This window comes from Punica granatum, chromosome 1 (assembly GCF_007655135.1).
Source record: "Punica granatum isolate Tunisia-2019 chromosome 1, ASM765513v2, whole genome shotgun sequence".
In the NCBI taxonomy this organism is placed as follows: Eukaryota; Viridiplantae; Streptophyta; class Magnoliopsida; order Myrtales; family Lythraceae; genus Punica; species Punica granatum.
In genome coordinates this window covers 12089728-12108185 of record NC_045127.1, presented here as the reverse complement: position 1 = coordinate 12108185, position 18458 = coordinate 12089728, and the positions used below count along the sequence as shown (strand labels likewise).

Here is an 18458-nt window from a genome sequence, read left to right as displayed (position 1 = left end):
ACTTCGAATTAAAAAAGAAGAAGAGAAAGATTACAAGAACATCCGGCATGTTGCCTGGCCCGTATTCGCAGCGCCAAGAAAGGCCTTAATAAGCTGCTCGCTTCACTGACGCTTTTTTAATTAATTGCTTCGGTGACACTAAGCTGACCTTATGGTGGCGTGTTAGGGATGTCCGAATTGGTCTAGGGTATGTGATTAAAAAGATACATATTGATAGAGAGTATTTTCTGTATATTCTTGATTTTTGGTCTATGAGTTTTGAAGGAAATATTAGACGGCAAGCACGTAAGGTCGCTTGATTGAGTTTCCGGAAGTAAACCGTTTGAAAATAAAGTTTAGGGGGTAAAATCTCCAAGTCTCATAATTTAGGGTGTTAATTTGTAATTAAACAGAGAAAAGCAATTCTCTAAACCAATCTGCTCAAGTCATCTTTGGATTCTCACAGTCAGCTTGTTTGGTTAATCAATTTGGCAATTATATATTCAGTCATCTTCTCGACAAATTAAATCTATGATATTTCTTCTCCCACATTTTCATAGAATTATTGTTTTATCTCCTTGGTGGTTTTCTTTTATTTTTCCATTTCTGTGGGGATAGTTAATGGCTTTGGTAATTATTAGTTGATCAAATCCGCAAATATTCAGGTGGATCATTTCAGTCGTGCCTTGCAATTGTTTCTTTTGCTCTTTAAAGTTTTTAGTCAGAATTGTACATATCTTGTGATTTAATTTTGTACACGAATTTCTCATTTTTCGATACCGATGGTGTAATGGCTTTGCTCTGATTCTTGTATCCTGATGTTGAAACAATCTTCCTCTTTCTTATAACAGGTAATTGGTTTTTGTAATCCGTTCATTTAGAGCTAAACACTAGTTTTTTAGATCCAAATGTGCCATGTTCGCGGTATCGAGTTGTGGATACTACGTGAAACATTTTCGATGTGGGATTTCATACTATGGTTCCTTAATGGATCATTGCTTGTGAATGTCTATCTTGGAAAATTAGTGAGAACAGCAGCTTCTCTTTAATCGCAGCATACTTTGTGAGTTTGCAGGTACATCACCTTCCCTTGCTCAGAAGATAGATTTTAGTCCCAGATAATCGGATGGAGATAATCGATGGGATGCAGGAACATTTACGACCTGGAGACCATATCTCGATCGAAATCACTCACCCGAGCAGCTCTCTTGTGTCTTCAATCAAAGAGAAGATGGAGGATTTCTCCTCTTCGATAAGCATCGCTCTAGTCCCCGAGAATATAGCCAAGGAGAACAGGAGGGCGTACATCCCCGAAAAGCTCTCAATCGGGCCATTCCATCGTGGGAACAGAGCCTTTAAGAACATGGAGGGCCAGAAGTGGCGCTACGCATTCGCTCTCCTGAACAGGTGCGAAGGATGCCCGATTGATCTGTGTCAAGTTGTCTTTGTTAGTTTCAATTTTAATCACTCCTACTATCGCAAATGCTGGAAGTATTACGAAGGATCGAAGAGTGTGTCATTGGTCGAATGTGGGATTCTGGATTGTCCCTGGCTAACTGATCATATGACAGGAAACCGAACCTCGAACTGGAGTCGACCATAGACAAGTGCATGAAGGCAGTCCATGAATTAGAGCACCGGGCAAAGAGGTGCTACTCCGACATCAAACTCCCAGGGAATGAATTCGAGGAAATGTTGCTAGTCGATGGTAGCTTCATCATAGAGCTCCTCATCAAGTACTCCAACAAGAGCCTCCGGCGAAGAGGAGACCCGATCTTCGGCACTCCTGGCAAGCTATTCGACCTGAGGTGCGACATGGTGCTGCTCGAGAATCAGATTCCAATGTTTGTCCTCCAGAGGTTGTTCCAGGTCGTGCGGGCCCCGGAACAGTGCGAGCAGTCCTTATCCGATCTACTTTACCGGTTCTTTAGGAACATGATTCCGGGGGAGCCCCGGAATCTCCGGGAGAAGTTCAACGACGAAGCTCATCATTTCCTTGACCTGATTCATAACTGCTTGATCCCGACGGTGTCATATCCTATAGGCACGAAACCACAGGATGAAACTGAAACCATTCCCTCTCCTGCGGGTAAGGGAATAAAACCGGCGAGGGAGCTGAAAAGGGCCGGGGTCAAATTCAAGTGCAGAGCTAACAATGCGAGCTTATTGGACATAGATTTCAAGAATGGCATGCTCCAAATTCCTCCCCTGGTGTTAAATCAATCCACGGAACGGCTCTTCAAGAACCTCGTCGCGCTAGAGCAGACTCGGTGCGTTAACCTCCCCTGCGTCTCCTCTTATGTCCGTTTGATTCACTGCCTTATAAGCTCGGAGAAGGACGAGAAACTCCTAGAGGAGGTCGGGATCGTGACGAACCTCCTAGACAAAGATGTACGAGTTTCCGGCTTGTTTAGGGATATTTGCGAGGGAGTAACTGTGGAGGAGGACTTCCATTATGAGGGGCTATGTGATCAAGTGGAAGAGTACTGTGAAGCCAAGAAGAGGAAGTGGAAGAAATTGAAGAGGAAACGGAAGAACCGGAGCCCTGGCGCAGTTGCCAGTTTGGGTTCGGGTTCCAGTTCGGTTCTCGTGGTCGCGGTTCTGATCCTGGTTTTCACAGCCCTTGGGGCTATGTTTTCTGCACTTTCATTCTTTCTGCATCGTAACTAGCTAGGGCGGAAAATTGAGCCGATCGCCCTTGATTTTTTTCCTCCCACAAAGAATGATGTTATGTTACTTTTCGAGTTATCTGAACATTACAGGGAAAAAAAAATGTTAGTCTACGATGTTGTTTATCATACCCTGGCGTGAACATGATGCTACGACAGAAGACATGGTTCGAGATTCGACAAAAACGGGCTCCTACATGATGTGCTTTCTGGCACAATTTCGTTTGTTATAACAAATGTTCGATATTAAGACATGAGAAAAGCGAGCATAAGTTCAACTATAAGAATTCACATATGATAGCACATAAAATGCGGTGAGAACTTCTTTGGAAACCTTATCTCATCGCATGACAACCTTATTTCATAACATGACATTAGACTGCGACAAAGAAGAATTAAGATGAAAATAGAAGATTTCTAAAACTTCGAGGATGAAATCCCAAATAAATAAACAAAGAAACTCTAAAATTTGTGAACAGAAATTCACAAAAATTTAGGAATTTCCTTTTGTCCCTCCAAAAGTTGGAATAAAATTGGGAATATTTTGATTAGTTTTCTTCTAGAGGAACTTTTGGGGGCCAAAAGAAGAAATTAAATGATTGCTGTCCATGTCGGTGACAACCTCCAAATCGAATCGATCTGTCCTGTTCATTGTATCTTATCGTCAACTTTTCTTTATATATAATTAATGAATTATGGATAATTAATCATCAAAAAATTGTTTGAGGAAAAAAAAGAAAAGTCATCAAAAGATGCAAGGAAAATTCAACTTGCTTTAATTCTATATATCTCACATTCACCGACCTAAAAAAGAAAATATCTCACATTCAATTAGCAGCCTCCATTTATGGAAGAATCAACGAAAACGATGTTTCGTATTTGATATTATGTCTTTTTTCTTTTTTAATTATATATTGCTGGGAACTAAAACTATGATTTTTGAAAAATGGTCCTCATTGAATCGGTCAACCTCCTTTTCTATTGACGAATATTGTCAAGTCCAATTCGAAGGGACAGAACTCTCTCTTTAGTAAATTACATGACTGGCGATTATATTGTTAATAACTTGCATGCCTCTTGCCTGCCCATTAAGAAGGGAATTCCAAAAAGAAAAAAAAAAGGGTAAATTCCACTCAACCTTACCAAAAAGAAAAACCGTAAATTCCACATAACCTTTAAAGTCATAATAATAAGTAAATTCTTTTCACAGTTATTTTTCTTGTTTGAAGTTCAATATTGATCCGAAAAATTGAACTGAAACGTAACTAAATTCAACTCCGGGTAGAATGCAACATAATGAACTTAGAAAACCATTTGTTTTATAAGGTTTAGTTCTTTAACCATGATTTTTTTTTTCGGGATTACAGCAGAACTCCTTGGGTCTATTAGGAAGTTGAAAAGGTCCCATTAAAGAGGCTATGGGCATATTGGCGTGATAACTGAATCCGAGACCTCTTAATTTTGAGCCAAGGACAAGTGCCATTACATCGAGCCACTTTTTCTCCATTAAGCGCGATGTTTAACCTGGGAGTCGAACGTACAGAATTGAGCTGAAATGCACTGATACGTGCCTCTGCCATACTAGGGTAATAGAAGATGGGGTAAGATTGGGACAAAAGAGAAGTTAGAGGATGTCCATGCAAATAATCCAAAGTGAAGTGGACTTGACTGGGAAATTTTGCTCACCACAAACGGGCCCACTTGACACGGGCTTACGATCCAGACAGCGCGACAGGTCCCAAACTTGGCATTGTTAGGTCGTTGTCCTCTGTCCTTTTTTTCCATAAAAATGCTCCCCTGCTTTATCCCCATGAACCTCATCGTCCCCTTCATCCCTACACCGTCAGATCCCAATCTGCGACAAATCGGACGGTCCAAAAATTGGTTGACAAGTACTTCGGTGTGTGACGTGTCGCATAGTAAGCCAACCCACATACCTCCAAATCCATAAAGGCCAGCTCCGGTCTTTCTTTCTCTCTCTCTCTCTCTCTCTCTCTCTGACATCTGCTCTCATCTTCCGGCTCCATTTTCATCAAAGTGTCTGAAGAAGCTTTGAGGGAGAGAAGGAAGGAAGGATGGATGCGGAGAGGAGAGTTGGGGTGGCGGTGGACTTCTCGGCCTGCAGTAGGAAGGCGCTCAAGTGGGCTGTGGACAACGTCGCCCGCCGCGGTGACCACCTCATCCTCATCACCGTCCGCCCCGAAGGCAACTACGAGTCTGGCGAGATGCAGCTCTGGGAGACCACCGGCTCTCGTACGTAAAACTCTCTCCCCCCCCACTCTCTCTCTCGGCTGTTTGTTGCTCTGTGCTCGTTCTCCGCATGCTCTGTTTCCGCGAGTTCTAGCCTTTCTGCTGATCAGATACCGTTTTTCGTTTTATACCAATTGCCCAGATACTGAGGATTGATGGTGTTCTTCCTAAATTTCTAAGGAAAACTGATATTTATGCCGAGAGAAATCATTTCATTGTCGTGTAGATCCTTTGCAGATGAGGAATGGATCTTGTCTTGGGTAAACGAATCCTAGTTGATGGTTGTGGATCCCAGTAGAACTTACTTTCGCTCCGTGTTTGTGTGTGTGTGTCTGCTTAGATCAGTCAGGCCAGAGTGATAATGTGATATAACAGATCGAAACTCGCAAAACTTTTTGTTAAATCTTTTAATTAAGCTGTAGGTTCAACGGTAATGGTCTGAGTTCTATCTACGTTGTTGAATCCGAGGTCTCATTTTATTCTTTGCCTCTTTGATCAAGGAGGTCCTTCTCTCTTTGCGATCCACTGCCGACTCTATTCCTAAAGGAAAGATCTGAATTGGTGTAGTAGATGAACAAATAAAGCGCAAAACTGAGCCCCGAGCATGGAGTGTGTAGTGACATGCTCGGTACCATAAGCATAATATTGAACTTGTAGATAGTTACCGATAGGTCAAGGCATGATCAGGGGCGCACCTGCATCTTGATGGTTTTTTTTCGTTTTTGTTTACCGTCTAGGAATGCTTCCACTTTTTGTGTTTACTGTTCTTATTTGACAAACAGCAGTTTCCACGGTTTTATGCAAAACGCGCCTTCTTTGTGTTGTGTAACTCATTACCATCTCTGGAGCTTTTTGTAGATATTATCGATAGAATATGTATCAAATTCTATTTTCTTTCAGCAATTCTTTTCCTATTAAGGACCAGTTGAGCCACAGTTCTTTGGAACTTCTTCTGCAGCTTTTATCCCTCTGAGCGAGTTTTCTGATCCTGTTGTAATGAAGAAATATGGAGTGAAGCCCGATCCTGAGACCCTTGACATTGTGAACACTGCAGCTGCCCAGAAAGAGGTAACTTCTTTTTTCTGCATTGCTACACATGTTATGTTTTTAACTTGATAATTCGGGATTGTATTTTCTTGATCTGTGTTTCGGTGAATGTGCAGATTGTGGTGCTCCTGAGAATCTACTGGGGAGACGCACGAGAGAAGATATGCGAAGCCATTGACAAGATCCCTCTGAGCTGCCTTGTTATTGGTAACCGTGGCCTTGGCAAGCTTAAAAGGTAGGTTGTGGACCAATGTTTTCCGTTTTGACTGTTTAACATGCAAACTTGTGTTGCGTTTGGTCCGAGATGGATTGAACTCATGTGCAGTTGCTGCACAGTGCAGTTCACAGTTGAGCTGCCATGCCATTCACTTTGCAGGGGTTGTTGACAATGAACTTGTTATTGTTTCTGATGGCTCCTGAGATTCTTTGTGTACAATAGACCAAGGTCGACCATTGTCCAAAAATCCTAAAATTTTCCTGAAGATATCCACCAGGAACTGCGATTGCATGTTGTCTGGAAGAGTCTTAGGAGCCATAGACAACCAATTACGACCATTGACAAGCTTTTTTCTCCATCTTTACACACAATGCACAATATAATGTCCCTTCATTTTATCGGGACTGAACCTTGCTCATGAACTGCAGAGAGTGCGAATCCCCTAAACGTCTAGCTGTCTTAACAAAAAGCTGAGATTCTTGAATGAACTTACTGAAATTTCCCTTCATGTTCCTTCAAATTCAGTTTGTTCTTTTAGTAGTTTTTTTTTTGTGTGTGTGTGTGTGTGTAACTGTTGTCCTTGTTCTTTTGCAGGGCAATACTTGGGAGTGTGAGCAACTATGTGGTGAACAATGGGTCTTGCCCTGTTACAGTGGTGAAGAGCTCCGACCATGAATAAATAAATCCGTCTTTTTCGCTCTGTTCTGTCTTCTGATCGTAAAATAAGAACTCAGCCCCCGTCTTGTTTTTGAGGAATCAACTTGCTATCTGTCTTGTAATCTTCTCTGTTAATTTGGTGGATTTTCATGTACTGCAGTGTAAATTTTCATCTGAGTCTTCATGTAATCTTCTCTGTTAATTTGGTGGATTTTCATGTACTGCAGTGTAAATTTTCATCTGAGTTATATCAATGTGTGCTATTGACGGGAAGATCATCCCATAACGGTACAATCTCCGAATCTCGAAAACTTCCACTATCCCTTAAAGGGACAACTTTCTTGCTCGTACCGTGTAGCCCATGGACACGGTGAAAATGCTGATTTGCCGTGGACAACAATTATTATCAACAACATCGAACTATATTGTCACGGCAAAATCCTAATACACAATCTACTTTCCAGAAGCAGCAACTATACGCTGTGTGCTTGTTCTTGTGTTTTTCCTACCGATTTTGTGATGACGGTGCGTTCTACATTCGTTTATCTTCTCACTGAGATCACAAATTTATAGTATGTGGGATGAAAATCATTTAGTTCAATTATCTGCGGCATTCTTTATACATGCACGATGTGATCAATCTGCTAAGAACACTTCATACGTCTGATTAATCAATCAATTCTCATGACATGGACTATTTTAGCCGCTGATCAAACGCCTTATGGTAACAATTCCATCATTATCAATAACACGGGGTTCAATCGGGGTACGGCATTACTGAAATCACCCAAACCCACATTGCAGCAAGAATTAATGTACATGGTGTAGGATTCATTTTATGGACAGAAGCTGGGGACATTTTTAGACAAACTACGGCACGATTCCGCAACGGCATTACTGAAATCACCCAAACCCACATTACAACAAGAATTAATGTACATGGTGTAGGATTCATTTTACGGACAGAAGCGGGGGACATTTTTAGACAAACTACGGCACGATTCCACAACGTCAAATTGGGAATGGCAGAACCTAATTTCGACTTTCGGTTCGGGAACAGAAACTAGAAGATAATAGCGGGAACATATAGAAAATAAGGTAGGACACCTTGAGAATTGCTGTTAACTTGCCATAAAATCTCAGAGGCTGTAAAGGCCCTTTCAACCTAAATTCACTCTCCGACAGGAAAAACCGACCTCCCAACTCGAAACCTCAAATTCTTTTGTTTTCCCATTTTTCCCAATCCCTCCAATCCCTTAAATCCCCTCTCCCCCCCCCCATTGTCAGGAACCGAACAATTGTTTCCCTCGAAAACATACAATCCTAAAGGAATGGAGCACAGAATGAATCAAATGTTGCTCCTCATCCTCTCCCTTTCCTTCGTCCTCCTCAACCCGACTGAGGCCGTGTGCCGTCCCCGGAACTCGGCTGGCAAAGTTGATCCCGGGCTCGGCCATACACCTGAGAAGTCCTCCCTGACTCCTCCCCCAACCAATCAAGCGGTGACTCCTTCCCCTAGCCATGTGACCCCTCCATCGGCTCCCAAGGCAGCCACTCCTTCTCCTTCTGCCCCGAAGAGCTCACCTTCCCCCAAGGTGGTGGTCTCGGGTACTCCCCCTAATGCCGTGAAGAGCTCGCCACCCCCATGCCCCGAGAGAGCTCGCCGTCTCCCAATGTGGCGAAGGTGACTCCTCCTCCTCCTCCTACCCCAAAGAGCTTGCCGCCCCCCAAGGCTGCCTCCCCTCCGCCGCCGAGCCCACCACCCCCAACCCCCAGCCCACCACCCCCTACTTACAGCCCACCACCACCCCCTAAGGCCACCCCACCCCCTACTTACAGCCCACCACCCCCCACTTACAGCCCACCACCACCCCCTAAGGCCACCCCACCCCCTCCCGCTCCAGTATCTACCCAGCCCCCGCCCACCCCCATATCCACCCCACCGCCACCCAAGGCGACCCCTCCTCCTGTGGCAATCACCGCCCCACCTCCTCGGTCCAACAATGGCCTTGGGGTTGGTATGATGCTTCCCGGTGCGGCTGCCCTCAAGCTTAAGATGCTCTGCACCCAGCTAACGAGCTACCCCGACCTCTGCGTGTCAGCCATGACCCCATTCTTGGACGGGAACGCTGCACTCGATGACATGAAGTTCGTCTTTGAGACTGCCGTCAAGGTCGTCGTCAACGAGACCAACGGCCTCAAAGATCTCATAACAAGCTACGAGGGAAAGGCGACTAGCCCCATGATGGTCGACAGCTTCAAGGCATGCAAGAACGACTATGATGACGCGCTCGAGGACATCCAGACTGCCATGGACGCTGCCCCCTCAGGAGACTACGGTACACTTACCACCTTCCTCAGCAGCGCAATCGACAGCTACGGGGATTGCGATGATGAGTTCAGAGGGCTTAACCCGCTCGCCATCCAGAATGCCAGGCTTCGTCACTTACTCGATAACTGCCTTGCCTTCGCTGAGAGGGTCCACTGGGCTTGAACCAGATCGATCCCTGTCTGGCACTCGGTATCATCCTAGGATGAGCTGAATCGTGTTTCTATCATTGTAATTTCTTGGTTAGGATGCTTATTAAGAGTGTGATGTAACTATGTACGAGACATTGTTAACAAATGAATTTCGTTCGAGAAGATATTACAAGTCCTATGATTATCCAAACGCTATTGTTGATTAACCTAATAACATTGTTCTACGATCATATATCAATTTTTTTGGGTAAATAATTATATATCAACTTTATTTCTACTCTTTATTTACAAACATTAATTAAATAACCGAAAAATTAATGAATAATTAGACGTGTCCTAAAGTCATATCAATTTTGTCATATGTAGCTTCGGGGAAAAAAATAAAAAAAGTTGTGAAGTAATTATTTTCTTGGCCAGAAACTTAGCAGTATACTATTATTTATTTTATTGCGAATGTCAAATTGTTCATTTTATGATCGTATAACATCGAAATAATATCATTGGTTAGTTAGTGTTATATATCAAGCGCAATATCTTTCTTGAATCTCAAGAAAATATTAAATTACCTAATAAATTCGAATAGGACATACTAGCATCGTTAGTAAAAGCTATTCGAAAACCATACATTTTAATCCAAATATAGTAATTTACTAACAATTTAAATAATTTCTTAAAATACGTGTAATTTATTCGAAAGACGTGTAATTTGCTTAAAATTGAGTTATTTCACTATAAATTTTCATAATTTACTTGCATGTATTATGCAACCACTTTCAAAGTGATTGTACCTTACACCTTTCCCACTTCAAATCGCAAATTAAAGTTCTATTCCCTTCCTCTCTCTTTCTCCATATCATCTCTTCCCTTTTCCCCGCTCTGTCACGTTCAAGAGAGTAAGGAGGCTGCTGGGAATGGCAGCCATCATCCAAGTTGGTCATCATCAATTAGTTGGGCAATCTGATCATTGATTCGTGCAATTCATTTAAATGTCTTATGAGTTAATTAGTTGAATGGATTGTCCCAATTACTACGTGTGTGGAATTATTTAAATTGAATGAATTGCCGAAGGCTTTGATTTGCGGGTTTCAAGCCGTTGAACTGGCCATTGATGGACCATTTGATAAGAGCTCTAATTCCCGATCATCTCAGAATTATTAACTTAGTACTCATCAATGCGAATGACACCCTAATTTTAAAAACTGCATGATGCATGTGTGCAGAAAAATAAATGCCCACGGCTTAATGTACAAAGTACACGTTTCAAGATTGCAAAATATTCATAGATAACGTAATCTTTTTCAAAAAGTTTTAAAAATATTATGTAATATTGATATTTTATCCAAAGAAGTGGGTAATTATTTCACTGAATTTACAATTATGTCCTTATCTAAATGGCTCTTATAAATTGAATGGGCTACCTGTTCAAGCGCGGGTTCATCTGAATAGTCTTTCTTATCTAACTGATAAGTTTCTGTCATCCTTACATAGTTTTGGATGTTTAATTGATTATTCTGGACCAAAACATAATTACCTGATTAAGCATGCATTGGACTTAAGCATACACGGGCAAAAGTGGGTTAGGACCTTAGGTTCTAGGTTTTTCAGGCCAAAAGACTTGTTCTGTAATGTCATGGCAATACCGATTTTGCAAAATACGTGTTATTTATTGTGTTTAATATTTGAGCATGCGAAAAACGATCGAAAACGGGTCGAGGAAACCTCATAAGACCCGACTTGGGCCATGAGGCTCTCCGCCTCTTCCCCTTTCTCTCGGCTTCTCAATCCGCATCATTTGATAAGATGCATAAATAGAAATAAAATTATAAATTAACTTGAATATATGAACAAATATATATAATTTACTGTTGACATGTACAATATTAAACATATAAGTTATAATAATTATTATTAGTATATATGTATATATATATATATACTTTTATTATTATCCGAAAAAATGTATCTGAAATATAAGTTGACAATGCATGACTAAGAGAGAGGTTATTTATTATTTATCATGCGAAGTTTCCCGTCCCATTGTTTTGGTTCATGCCACCATACAATACGGTCAATCAATTCAAGCAATGAATGATTTGTTTAACCGAATTTGATGAATTGGTTCACATGCATGGAGAGATCTACCATTCCACATTCTCCTATATGTCCAATTTCAGTAATGTTTTGCAGGTAATTAAGTTGTAGCAGTGAATGATTTGTTTAACCAAATCTGATGAATTGGCTCACATGCATGGAGAGAATGGCGGGGGACTTTCTTCAATTGTATACATTAATTACGGTAACGAATCGAAGAGCATGTTCATGTTAGTTCATTTACCACATCAATGATCCCCTTCGGATCGCATAGAAAACACAGGAGTTTGCCTTTACCATAACTCACTGTGAGGCTCTTTATGGCTCCGTCATCCACATCATCCGCAAGCAATTAATTAATTATCAGAAAACAAGCTTTTTTTTTTCCTTAAGAATTATATTGCACATGATCAATTACCGGAATTAATTAATTAGTTAATTAATTATTTTTTTTCTAATATATACTGTGATCACTAATTACCTAACACCCCTCTCCGTTTCTCCAAATTCTTCCAGGTAATTTTGCTTACTACGTATTTCTGTTGGGCCCAAATCTCTTCTTTATGCCTCCATGTGGTGGTACCTCCTTTGTCATCTGATCTGAAAGTTCGTTCTTTGATTGCAGCCCAATATGAGGATTTTGGTCACTGGAGGAGCTGGATTCATTGGTTCCCACTTGGTGGACAGGTTGATGGAAAACGAAAAAAACGAGGTGAGTGCTTACCTCAACGGAGGAATCCCCGATTCTCCACACATGTATAGTTGACCTAGCACCGCGAATTATAGTTGATTTGTCTTCCTTTTTCAATGAACAATTCTTATTAAAAATATAAAAAACTAAGAAAATTACCTTTAGAAAATTCATAATGCCTTCAATTGGAGATTACCGTGATATCTAAAAGATTTGGTGGTATTTTTGATCTTTTTAAAATCGAATATTCTAATGGAAAATAATTTTGTCAGAATTTGTTGCTAATTTTATTATAAAAATTATTTTAAATTTTAAAATTTAAAAAAATCGAGAAATTTCATTTAGAAATGGAGCGTTCTGAGGCCATTTGATAGGACCTACCTAGTATGTTGCTTTCATATTTGTGTGTGTGTGTGAGGAGTGGGTGAGTGTGAGTTTGTATTGTGTTAATATTTTTGAGATTAGTAAAAAGTTCGTTGTTTTGCCGGCCCACCATACCCGAACCAAAGTTTACTAGATTAGTGTTCGAGAGAGCTCCTACAATTCGTATTGGAGCACCTACGAGTTGTATCAGAGCGGGTCGATCAAGGACCGCAATACCGCTGAAGGGTCGACACTTTGTTCTGGTGCGAGTTCAGTTAGGGACGGGACTCGGAGGAGGTTCTGTCGAAGCTAAGAATGCCGCAAGCGACCACAGTCAGGGACGGTGAGTTATAGGTTTGGGACCATAGCAAGCACGTGAGAAGGCCAAGCGACAGATATGGCAGAGTTCTATACAATCGACAGCGTAAAGAAATTGAACAATCAAAATTATAGCACGTGGAAAACATTCATGGAGTCATATTTGTTGGCCAAGATCTCTTGGAAATCGTTGGCGGCAGTGAGACCACAGTACCCACCGAAGACATCATCGCACTTAGGAAGTGGAAGATCAAGGCCGAGAAAGTCATGTCTACCATTAAGGTGTTGACCGAAGAAGATATGCTAGAACATATCAGGTACGTCACTAGTCCTAAAGAGGCTTGAGATATTCTAGCCGCAAGGTTTACGAAGAAGAACGATATGAGATTGCAGTTATTAGAGAATGAATTTTAGAATGTATTTGGATTTAGAGTTGAGTTGAGTTGAGTTTTGGTTTTAATTAGTTTGTAATGATTGTATTGTTGAATTATGAGAAAAAGTGTGAAAAAATAATGAATAGTTGAGATAAAGTAATAATTAAGTAATGATTGTGTTATTGAATTATGAGAAAAAGTGTGAAAAAATAATGAATAGTTGAGATAAAATAATGATTAAGTAATAATTGTGTTGTTGAATTAAAGATAAGTGAAGTTGAGTTAGAATTGACTTAAAAAAAATTTTAAAATCCAAACCCATTGCATTGGCCTTAAATAATGAGAAATGAATATCAATAAATATTTCACCAAGATTAAGTCAATTTGACTCGAAATATCGAAGCTGGATTCCAAGTCGAAAATTAATGAAGGAAGAATATGGAGGATAATAATTCATGGACTAAGGCCTGACTATAGGAGTTTTATTGCCACAGTCTAGGGTAGGGGTGTGCATGGGTACCGGGTATACCCGGAACCAGTCGGAACCTACCCGTTAGAGTAGGGTCTGGGTAGCTCGTATTGAAAATAGGGTAGGGTCCGGGTATCAAAATAAAGAACCGGTGACATCCGATTCAGGTTTCAACATATAGGGTATCCAGAACCGGAACCGATATTCGGAACGGATGGTAATTACTATAAAAAAAAAGTAAAGTTAGTCTCAATTAGTCTCAAGCAGGAGTCGGAAACACAGGATTCATCTGGGACTAAGTCGCCTCTCCTTTGAATCGCCTCCGACTTTCCCACTGTAGTTCCTCTCCGTCGGTCGCCTCTCGTCTCCGACTCTCGACTCCGTCGCTCACATCTCGTCTTCGAGTGTGCTCGTGTTGTGATCCCATTTCCTGGTGACGGCGGTGAGCTTCTATCCTGCCTCCTCTCCGTCGCTCTCGTTTCGTTTCCGACTCTCCACTCCGGCTCCTCTCCGTCGCTCTCTTATCCGACTCTCCCAGTGAGATTCTCCTCTGGACTCTCCATCGAATAGGCTCTGTTAGTCTGTACTGTTAATTGTCAAAACCCTAAATCGGCTTTGTAATCCCCTGCAGCTCCTTTCCGTCGATTGCCTCTTGTCTCCGACTCTCCGGCTCCGACTCTCCTTGAAGCTCCCTTTCCCGGTGAGATTCTGCCTCCTCTGTTGTCTCCGACTCTCCTTGAAGCTCCCTTTCCCGGTGAGATTCTGCCTCCTCTGTTGTCTCCGACTCTCTCTGAACTCTAGTTGGTTTGATTGGAGGAATTTGTGATCCCATCTACTGGAATAGAAATAGAAGCATAATGTTACTAATGTATATGTGCATACTGAACCAAATAGATCCAACCTTTAGCAAATGGAAGTATATAAAATTTAATTACATTATTGCTCTCAACTGCTTGCTACTGAAATTGATTAATTTGGTTATCATCATCTATCTTGTTAGATTAAAAAGTTTTGCTTTACATTTTTTTATCCTCCGTTGGTTCTGCAACCTGTTTCTTCCTCTTGTGGTAGAAGAAAGAACGTCTGAAAGATCTTGAAACCCTTTCTGTTCAAATTCTAGTTTTTATTACTTTTGTTGATCGGATTTTGTCTTCGATGATGGTGGGACTATTGGATATCGATTTCTCCCTAGGCATCATACAGTTTCTACAGTCACTAAGTTCAGTTGGGCCTTCGGGTGAATACATCAATTCATTCTGAACAAATTAACGACAGAGATTCAAAGGTCACTTGTAACAACAGCTTCGGTGCAGTTAACTCATGATTTCAGCACAAATGCAAAAGTTTGTTCTACAAATCATTGGGTTGCTTCAAGTCAAGTTCTCCTTTTTGATCTGTGAGCGATGCCCTTTATTAATCTTATTCACTTAAAACAACCACCAAACTGGATGAAACCGAAAAAAATTTACAAGTTCCAACAGGGTACCCAGAACTTGTGGTATAATACAGGTTCCGGGTAAGTCCTAGTTCTAGGATTCAACAGGGTAGAATCCGGTTCCAAATCTTGGAACCAGTCCCTTACAGGGTAGGGTCCGGGTATCATGAAAATAACAGGGTATCCGGAATCGATCACCCCTAAGTCCAGCCCTTCGTAGGGGACCTCAAGAACCTTCTCTCTAATCAGGAGACTATAGCACAACAAATGACATGAGTTTCTGAAAAGCAAAGAAGAAGCTTTATATAGTAGTGAGAGGAGCAACAGACAACTAGGAGAAGAGCTTTCGAGAATGGGGAGCTAGTCGGGGCCAAGAGACTGAAGGCCAAGAGTATGGGTCTAGGAGACGCAACCTTATCTGCTATAAATGCAGCAAGAAAGGGCAATTTCGCCAAGGGTTGCATATTGAAGATGAAAGTTGCTAAAAGTAACGCGACAATGAAGGCCCATGAAGATAATGAATATTGGGATGAGGATGAGATGGAGTCATCCCAGGGAAAAGAGGTAATTGTGGTGACTAGTAGCGAAGGAGACAGAGAGGCTGTCACTAGCAGTGCCGAAGTCCAGCGGAGTTGATTATAGTAATGATTGGATCATTGATTCCGGGTGTTCCAACCACATGATCGATGACCAGAAGAAGCTTTGGAGTATGTCAACCTATAGAGGAGATAATGTGATTGTGTTGGCATATAACACAAAGCTGCTTATCGCCAACATTGGGAAGGCCGAGATTTGTCCGATGCTTAGCACGAAGAAGTTGCAGCTACGGGACGTCTGTCATGTCCCAGGTATGAAGAAAAAATTACTTTTAGTGGCGCAGTTGACATTCACTGGTAATTATATGGTGTTTGGACCTAAGGATGTGAAAGTGTCAAGCACTCGGCTAGCCTCTATAGGCCTAGGAGCCCCACTTTTAAAAGAGGAGCATAGGACTCTGTTGGAAGAGATTAACCGAATGCTCCCAATGCAGAAGGGTCTCATCCCAGCTAAGTTCCTTTTCGGGTTGCTCTGAATCGCCACAATCCTGCAAGCAGGTTCCACTTGCATATCGAGTTTAGAGAGGAGAATCGGGATGCAGCTCGATCAAGCCACCTTGGAGGACTTCTTGATGCCTAACCTCCCTCATTCCATGGAGACTCTATACAATGAGAACTGTGTTCGGAGGCTTCTCAAGCACTTCTTTGCTATGGATCAGGCTGCAAGTTGTGCAGGTGGAGCCTCTTCATGTTCTGTCGATGATGATGAGCAGTCAATCCCCATCATTGACTCCGATCATGATGGTTGCGAAGCTTATTGATAAGTAACTCGCTGAGGTCGCCCCTGATATCAACTTTAAGCTCCCCAAATTTCAAGCTCTGCCGCTGGTGTCCCCGACTACGTTAGACCTTTGGATGATGGTATTTACCGTGCAATAGATAAGGTGATTAATTTTTAAATATACATTTAGAGTTGGTTGATTTCTAAGACTCCTATTGTTTCGATGTTCTTTAAATTTATAACGATCCAATGTCTTTGATGTAATTCGTATGTTCATAATGTGTTGTATGCAGTCACACCCGTGACTGCGAGAAGCTTTCACTGGAAGCTTGTACCCATGCAGCAAAGAACGAGAGGCTACCCTTGCGAATGATAATCCAAGTCCTCTTCTTCAAGCAGTTGCAGCTCAGAATTTCCATCAGAGGCTGCTTCCTTGTGTCTGCGAATCTCAACGGCGGTTCTTGACAGCTGAGAGGAGGGCCTAGTGGACCTACTACTGACAGAGTAGGAGGGGGATGGGCCTCAACTGTGAAGGAGAACCAGGTGCTGAAAGTAGGGATAGACAACATGAGGATGAGGGAGTCAGAGCTTGAGAAGGAGTGCTCCCATATGAGGCAGGAGATCGAGAAGCTAGGGCGTGCCAAGGGTGAGAGCGGATCCACGGCATGGGGGAATGTGTCCAAGAAGTTGTGGTTACGGATGAAATCGCAAATGTACAGCGCTCAAAAAGGCTCAGTGAGCTCCCAGAACAACCAAGGGAAGGTTAAGGAAAGGCATGGGAAGTTCAAGAAAAACTCTTCTTTGGAAAGGATAAACAATTTCAAATCTGCGTCGACCCTAGCCATTGGTCGAAGGTCACCCGCAGAACCAGTTGCATCAGGGGGATGCAGGATCCGCCCCCAAAGTACTGGTGGCCAGCCCCAAGGCCACTAGGGCAGGAGGGTTGGGACTTGGCCTCTCGTGCCGCGGGTAAACGCCCCATGGTCTTCGAAGACTTTCCTTCCAACAGTTTTGAACATAGTTTTGAAGATATTAAGGCCCTGTTTGGTTTTAGGATGTAATTTTAGAATCACAATTCTAACTTAACTTTGCCCACTACAAAACAAAATAACTCGTACAAAGTCAAAGAGTGGGCCCCATTTATATTACTTTTTTTCACAATAAAACAACATAACTCATACAAAGTCAAAGGGTGGGCCCCATTTATACCACTCTTTTTCAAAATCAAAATCTGATTTTAAAATCCTACTATGAAACCAAACGCAACCTAAGATTCTGAGGGTGAAGGTGACTTCCCACGCCAAGCAACGGTTGGGACGATATCGACAGTCCATAAGGGAAGTCGCCCTGTCGAGATACTCGGCGTGACTGCCGTACCAGTGACAACGCTCTTCCCTCCTGAAGACGTTGGGAAGCTAGTAAAAGAACAAGTGGCACCTTTGCTCCAAACAGTCAAGAGGAAGCAGAGGGTGTTACCTGCAGTGGACGAAAATAGCGACTCACCTTTCATCCTTGAGATAAGGGAAATGGTGATCCCGAGGATATTCAATGTCTCAACCATTGCTCAATTTGACAAGAATGCTGACCCAATCGAATACGTGAGGAATCACACCACCTCACTCATGGGAAGGAAATGCTACTAACGAGATCACGTGTTTGCTTTTCCCGGCAACTCTAAAAGGTATTGCAAGCACTTGGTATCACTCGCTTCCTCCTGGGAGCATTCGAAGTTTTAAACAACTGAAAGAAGCTTTTATTGAGCAATTTGCGGGAACAAGGAAGGTGAAGAAGAGCAAGTTGGAGATATTCAACCTCGAATAGGGGGAGAAAGAGACCCTACGCGATTGGTATAGTTGCTTTCGAAGGGAAGTCACCGAGATTGAAGGTTTAACCTAAGTTGAGATGATGTCTACATTCTGGAAAGGCCTCCATAATGTGGATCTAATTAAGGCTCTATTGACAATCCATCCTAAGGATTTCTATCGGATGACTGCTGTTGCCCAGAGGTACATGTTTGTTGAGGAGCCACTCAGCAGATTGAAGAAAAGGAAAGAAAAAGCAAGGGAAAAGAGGAAAGAGACTCCTCAAGAAGGCCAAAAG

General features: G+C 42.1%; 3 protein-coding genes and 1 pseudogene across 5 annotated transcripts; all 4 read left to right on the top strand.

Moving 5' to 3' along the window:
- Positions 1-418: 418 nt before the first annotated feature.
- Positions 419-2793, top strand: LOC116192294 (UPF0481 protein At3g47200-like). 3 transcript variants are annotated; one of them, XM_031520809.1, is made up of 3 exons: positions 419-644; positions 1055-1386; positions 1551-2793. In XM_031520809.1, the coding sequence occupies exons 2-3, from the start codon at positions 1106-1108 to the stop codon at positions 2647-2649; spliced, it is 1380 nt and encodes a 459-aa protein (XP_031376669.1). In that variant the 5' UTR covers positions 419-644; positions 1055-1105; the 3' UTR covers positions 2650-2793. The 3 variants fall into 3 exon arrangements, with proteins under 3 accessions (XP_031376669.1, XP_031376668.1, XP_031376667.1); XM_031520808.1 differs by having other exon boundaries at positions 419-830; XM_031520807.1 differs by having other exon boundaries at positions 419-1386.
- Positions 2794-4606: 1813 nt separating this feature from the next.
- LOC116192293 (universal stress protein PHOS32) lies at positions 4607-6998 on the top strand. Its single transcript, XM_031520806.1, has 4 exons — positions 4607-4901; positions 5857-5966; positions 6062-6180; positions 6757-6998. The coding sequence occupies exons 1-4, from the start codon at positions 4724-4726 to the stop codon at positions 6839-6841; spliced, it is 492 nt and encodes a 163-aa protein (XP_031376666.1). The 5' UTR covers positions 4607-4723; the 3' UTR covers positions 6842-6998.
- Positions 6999-8150: 1152 nt separating this feature from the next.
- On the top strand, positions 8151-9313 carry LOC116203392 (lysine-rich arabinogalactan protein 19-like). Its single transcript, XM_031535092.1, has 2 exons — positions 8151-8414; positions 8504-9313. Exons 1-2 carry the CDS (start codon positions 8151-8153, stop codon positions 9311-9313), a joined length of 1074 nt encoding a protein of 357 aa, XP_031390952.1.
- Positions 9314-15720: 6407 nt separating this feature from the next.
- Positions 15721-18001, top strand: LOC116203382 (annotated as a pseudogene).
- Positions 18002-18458: the final 457 nt, after the last annotated feature.